Source organism: Halyomorpha halys, unplaced genomic scaffold (genome assembly GCF_000696795.3).
Source record: "Halyomorpha halys isolate HHAL.00 unplaced genomic scaffold, Hhal_1.1 Scaffold1704.1, whole genome shotgun sequence".
Classification (NCBI taxonomy): Eukaryota; Metazoa; Arthropoda; class Insecta; order Hemiptera; family Pentatomidae; genus Halyomorpha; species Halyomorpha halys.
The window spans coordinates 29,144-35,653 of NW_027107560.1; the positions used below are offsets into that span (position 1 = coordinate 29,144).

The 6,510-nt window shown below is 31.7% G+C and overlaps 1 protein-coding gene across 1 annotated transcript in view; it reads right to left on the reverse strand.

Moving 5' to 3' along the window:
* LOC106690402 (probable cytochrome P450 6a13) overlaps positions 1-6,054 on the reverse strand; it is a gene marked incomplete at its 3' end in the record, with an annotated part of 8,513 nt that extends 2,459 nt beyond the window's left edge. Inside the window, 5 exon segments of the mRNA XM_014435839.2 lie at positions 497-738; positions 814-955; positions 1,900-2,042; positions 2,117-2,298; positions 5,955-6,054. Of these exon segments, the coding sequence (XP_014291325.1) occupies positions 497-738; positions 814-955; positions 1,900-2,042; positions 2,117-2,298; positions 5,955-6,012 (767 nt within the window). The 5' untranslated portion in view covers positions 6,013-6,054.
* Positions 6,055-6,510: the final 456 nt, after the last annotated feature.

Consider the following 6,510-nt stretch of genomic DNA (forward strand, 5'->3'; position numbering starts at 1 on the left):
AAAAAAATCTTACTAAAAATCGGTACATTTAGCCTTAAACCTATTTTGAAAATGCAGCATTTATGTCCGATCAAACTACTTCAATGTGTATAAGACATAGCTGATAATAAAGAACATGTATTTATCCATTAATTGTAACGATATCAATCCAAATCGTTGAATCCAATTTCGATAAAATAAAAAAATGCGAAAAATCGGTTACATAAAATGGCCCTTCTGTACTGATTTTACGAAGAAGGTTGCTGTCATATTCCAGGGATAAATCAAATATATAATTTAAGATTTGGATAGTTAGTTAGACTCTGAGGACCTCAAAACGTGTAGTTCTGAAAAAACTTTAATTCAAATTTTTTCATGATCACAATATTTTATCTTTCTATATTCCATAAATAGATAATTTAAAGCAAAAATAGACTTTAAAAATGTATGTAATTATTTGTTTTTCATAAAAAGTATCCAAAATCAGTAAATACAGACTATTTATCCATTTTTTTACCTTTTAAAGGGCAGAATAAACGGAACCAGCCTGCTGGCTAGGAACCTCATTTGTAAGCGGAGTGAATTTCCTAAGTTCAAAAATTCTGCAGCGGCTTTGCGGAGTGGATGATCAGGTTCAGCAATGGTGTTTGTTTGCAGGCCAAACGCACAACTACATATGACATCTGCCGTAAATCGACCCACCACATCCTTCACATCTATAGCTGACCCTTCTTGGGACCAGAGCAGAGTGCTGAGAGCCTTTAGATAAAAAAAAAAAAGACAGACAAATTTACAAAGTTCAATCAAAATTGAGAGTAAAATATGAATTTTCACCTGAGCACAATCCACGAAGAGCGGAAACATGGCCTTCATCCTCCCGCTTGTGAATGTGGGAGTGAGTTTGGTCCTGAGGACTCGCCAGCGATCCCCGCAAAGGGTGAACAGCTGGTAGTGGAGCAGTGGATCTGTCTTCGGCCTTATGATCAAAAGTTTTTATTAATGTTAATGTTCCAGGAGGAATTATTAGTAATTGAAGCAGAGCTTGTTTATCGAAGCTATAGTTAATTACCACCAACTTTCCTCCATATCTTAATCAACTAGTGAGATATGATTTATTAAAGAGATTTTCAGGAAAAATACGTTTTCCTACAAAAAATAATACTAAGTTTTCTCTTCGAACTGAGCATCTTTATTTCTATTTATGATATCTCGTACCGCATTTTTTTACTTCAAAATATGTGAGTTTTCACAGCTAAAAAGGGTTATTTGTTTGATGTTGTAATTTTCCTTTTTAATCACTTTTTTAGGGGTGATGGTGCTTATAACAATAAGCTAATTTTAGGAATCAGTAAAGAAGAATCAAATAATAAATCATACTCCCATCTGGAATTCCTTGTCGGTTTCAAATTCCTAAATTGGTGAGAAAAGTGGAGAAATTTTCAGTTATGATAAATCGGCAACGCATTAAAATAGAAAAGTGGGGTTAGTGTGTGAACTAAAGTTCTTATAAGGGCCGCCCATAGCTCAGTGGTTAAGACACAGTCTTTACCAATTTGATTGATGTCTATTGGCGGTGCCGGTTTGAATCCGGCCTGGGACGTTGACTTTTTTCATTGAGTGGCGGTCCCACAAAATGAAGAACTTTGACCCCCAACCATGGTTAGGCAGTATTGGACTCCAATGGGAGTCTTGGCCGAAAAAAAAAAAAAAAGTTCTTATACATTACCCCTTCCTTAATTACTGACATTTCCTCATATGAAATATTTTTTTATAATTATACTTTTTTTTTTTTTAAATTTAAACATTGATTCAAAAAAACTCAATGTATGAATCTCAGACTAAGTCTACAGCTTTAAGTATGTTCTAATTGTGAACATTTAAATAAGCTGTAAAAATAATTTAGTAATAAATTAAACTCACATTTGTCCAGCCATCCGATCCCTGAAATGGGAGAACTCTTTCGTAAGGACTATCTTCAATACTTCTGGATCTCTAGCGACGATAAGAGGTTTTTTCATTTCGTAGTACCCGAAATATTGATGTTTCGACATTTTATTGTAAAACTGGAAATAAAACAATCACATAATCAAATCGATTTTAAACATTTGAAATAATGAGCTTAACCCTAAAATAGTACCTGATCCATAGAGTAGCCTATGTACTTTTTGGTATCGGAGCGGCTTTCGTAGCTGCCGTAGGGGCCATATCCCGGCAGAGATGGGATCCCTCGCTTCTCCCAGTGACTGTAGTAGGATCGCGAACGCCTATAGTATAGTACAGCTCCAATAGCCACCAAAGCTATTATTATCGGCCACATATCTGGAAAATTATTTATTTCAATATAATTAGAGTGTCTAAGTAACAACTATTATAATATCCTATATAATAATTTTATGAGGAGAAGATGGTTGGGGGTGCGGTCAATGCAAAACACAAATAAGTACGATTAACTTATTTCAATGTGCCAACGTTTCGGCTAGAGTTTCTAGCCTTCTTCAGGGCTAAAAATAGAACAAGATAACAACCACAGTAAGTATAGAAAAATAAAAAAATAAAAAGGAAGTATAAACAGAATAATTTTACACATAAATGAATAATACATAATAATAATACAAAATAAAATAAATATTCAAATAAAATATTCATTTTGTGTGTAAAATTATTCTGTTTATACTTCCTTTCTATTTTTTTTTCACTTTTCTATACTTACTGTGGTTGTTATCTTGTTCTGTTTTTAGCCCTGAAGAAGGCTAGAAACTCTAGCTGAAACGTTGGCACATTAAAATAAGTTAATCGTACTTATTTGTGTTTTTCATTGACCGCACCCCCAACCATCTTCTCCTCATTCATCATCCACGGTCAACTATCTCTCATAATTATAATAGTTTTATGATTTTTAAAACGAAGTTTCTTAAAAATAGATGAGTAAGATAAGTATACTCATTTCATCAGTTCACACATTGAGTGTAATTTTTTTTTTTCGTATTCCTAAATAAAAATTATAGAATCAATTTGTTGCCTTTGGCATAAATCGAATTATGTATTAGAAATTAAAAGCCTAAAAAATTGGATCATTATTACTTATTATTGTTATTTATCCTAATCATTATTAATTATTTAAAAATAAATTAGATCCTTTTTTTCTCAACTTTATTCTTTTCAAAACCTTCCAACGTTTCGACCCTCAGGTCATTTTCAAGAATACCTTTATTTTGTTGTCATTTTCTTTTTTAAAAATCTTTGTCTAATTGCCTTTGTCCCATCTATAACTTCTTCTATAGTTAATATCTAATATCTAAAACAGAACTATTAACAGAAAAATTAAGGTTTGCAAATGTAAATGAAAGAAAGAAGAGAAGTGGTTAGTAAAAGTTTTAAATTAAAGAAAGAATTATAAAAGTTATAGATGGGACAAAGGCAATTAACCGGCATTTTTAAGATTTTTAAAAAAGAAAATGACAGCAAAATAAAGGTATCCTTGAAAATGACCATAGGGTCGAAACGTTTTTAAATAAAATAAACCACTCTCAAACAAGAATATATTGATAAAATTTAATCTATTATTAATTATGATTATTAATCTTATATTGTATATTATTCTTATTCCCCTATTAGTGTTAAGAAACCTCTATCCAGCGAAGCTACTCCTCTCGGTTCCTGCTTAACTGATTCATTTGATGGAGATATTAGCATCTTCTACATACCTCTGTACAAATTCCTGGTATGTAACTCAAGGACGCCCACGTGGTCTCCTACTTTTGTGTCGAGCATCTAATACCATTAGATCCATATTCTCGTTGTTGTTGCAGACATGCCTAAACTACCTATCGACATTCCTGTGTTCAGGAACTTCTAAATGTATTCTAATATAAATTCTAATTCAATTCCTCCAAAAAGCCAAGGGATACAGCAGTCTATTAAATAGTTCTTTTGCAGAACAAAAGGTTCTATCGAAGGATGTGGGTAAAAACCATGCAAGCCACCTATCTTTGCAGATTTCACTTTTACTTATTATTATACAATAATAGTATAGGTATGTATATTATTGTAATAAATTTTATAAATATCCCAACTCCCTCATCATTCACCGCCACTATCGTGTCAAATAGGAATTAGTGAAACTTCTTAGAGAATAGGATTTTACCATCTTTGACGACGTTTATTTTATTGGCACAACGGATCCGAGAGAGGTACGTATCGTTGCGTTCCCTAAGACTGAAAGATATCTTATTAATCTATAAATTTTATTCTATATTATATTTTATTTTACTAACCTATATATATATAGTGCTACATGTCAAAGGTATAGGTATGTAACTTCAAGCATGTTGTAGTAAGTTTATTTTTTCTTTTGATTTAAAAGTAGGGGGAAAACTAATAAATTAAATAAATGTAAAATATGAATTATAAAGAATTAAAAATTAACAAAATTGGAAATAAAATACAATCTAGGAACAGGCTTACGTTTTATCTATTGATATATGTTTATTTTCTGTATAAACGGTTTGTCGGAATGAGAGAATCAGAGAAAAAAAACTTTATCAATATAAATGTATAGGTTCTGTCTTATCGTGGGAAAGTCTTAGTCAACTGAATTAATAGAAATCCTGGTATCCTGAGGATAACTGTAATAAATATTTTGAATGGATTCTAGTTTTCTGTCATTCACAGGTGACTGCGTGAGTGCAAGTTCTATCCCACTTTTCCTTTTTTTATTTTTTCGTTCTAAATACTCAAAAGTTATAATTACCGTAATAATTTGCACCCCCCCCCCCCGGCCAAGAGTCTGGGTCCACTTCTGATTTCTTCTTAAACTTAGTTGAGTGTTAAATAAAGATTCTATTCTTCTGAAGATAGTTTTATGAGTTCGGTTGTTGGTTCTTTGAGATACTTTTCTGATTATATTTTCTATTGATAAGAGGATCTTACTGTGTGGAAATATTTGTTCAGAGACAAACGCACAGATCATTCTGCGATAACTAGTTTCCCTGGGCCTCGAAACGTGTATTTCTATTTAAAAATTTCTCTGTATTGAAATTCTTCTTCTGGCTAAATATTTCATACAAAGGAAAGTTTTAGAAAAAAAATATAAATCGTTTTTAAAACATAAGAATACAATTTTTTTTCGATATTTTTCTTTTTTACTTCCACTGGAACGAATCATCAGCTAAAAAATAAAGATCACTATGGTTAATATACGGTATTTGCGTACGGTCAACGGTCACCGCATTTATCCTCTGTATTTAGTTACATAACACTTTGCTACTAAACCCAAGAACCAGGATTCGAACCCGGCTGCGGTAGATAATTTTTAATCTGTTACTGCAGCCGTGAATCAAGCATGTGGTTATGGAAACTCTCCGGGGTCCACCCAGCATCATTAACCCATATTTGGTGGAAAATCTGGCTGTAGAGCGTAATTCTAATTATCACTTCCGTTTGTCTGGTAATAGTATTTTCTTACAAATACTGAAGTTGTAACACTTAAATTTGGAGATGCTGCAGGTTTCCAATGGATTCGATCTGTTTCTTAATCAGTACTACAAAATTATCGTTTTAACTTGTTTATTTTCATTTTTTTTACACATTTGGTTTTTTTTATATTGCGCTTACTTGAAAAGTGATTTTTGTAAAGTGAAATTTTGTACTTCTTATATTATACCAACAAATTTTTTAATTATTATCTAGTGATTTATTATATCTTTATTTACAGTTTGGTTTCTTTCACTTAGTTTAATATTAATAAAATTATAACATTTAAGAAATTAAAAACAAATGGTTCTGTATTTTCGAGGAAACTGCCCTATCCAAGACTTTGCATAGGGGCTTTCTATTTCTTGCACAACTACTAAGCACATATATACGCAACTATAAACGCATCTGTTATTTCTTCCAATAAATTTAAACTCCATAATCTAATTTTTAGTATCCTTATTAAAACAATATCATAAATAAAATAATATCGTAGTACTCACCGCTGAAGGTGTTATCAGCGTGGATTCGAATCGTGAACTGACGGTCTGGGACGGCCATAAGATCACATTATATATGAATAAACAAGTCCTCTTGCTGTTATCTCAAGCGGTCAATTGATAACAACGAAAATGATTTTGAAATCACCAAAGTCGAAACTAGACATAGGCACTGGTTGTACCTAAAGGCCTTAGTTAAAACATGTTAGAAAGCACGGCTGTACGCCCAATAGTTTCTTAGATATGAAACTTTACTCAAGAACGTAAGATCACTCATTTCATGGATAACTCTTATTTACACAGAAAGTCCTTTGACTTACTCAGGAAAGCGGTTAGGAGCCTAATTTAATTAATTACATAATAATGTAATTTTCTTTTCATTATTAATAAAGTTTCACAATTACTGTTGTATTAAAAACTTTAAATGGATAGCTTGAAATAAAAAAGACATGGTTAGGGAGTTCTTGAGAAATAAAACAATTCAAAAGAATTTTTAAAAAATGTAGGATAAGGTATTTTATAAATCTCGTAAAAGTATTTTTATACGTTGTAGTGGAGT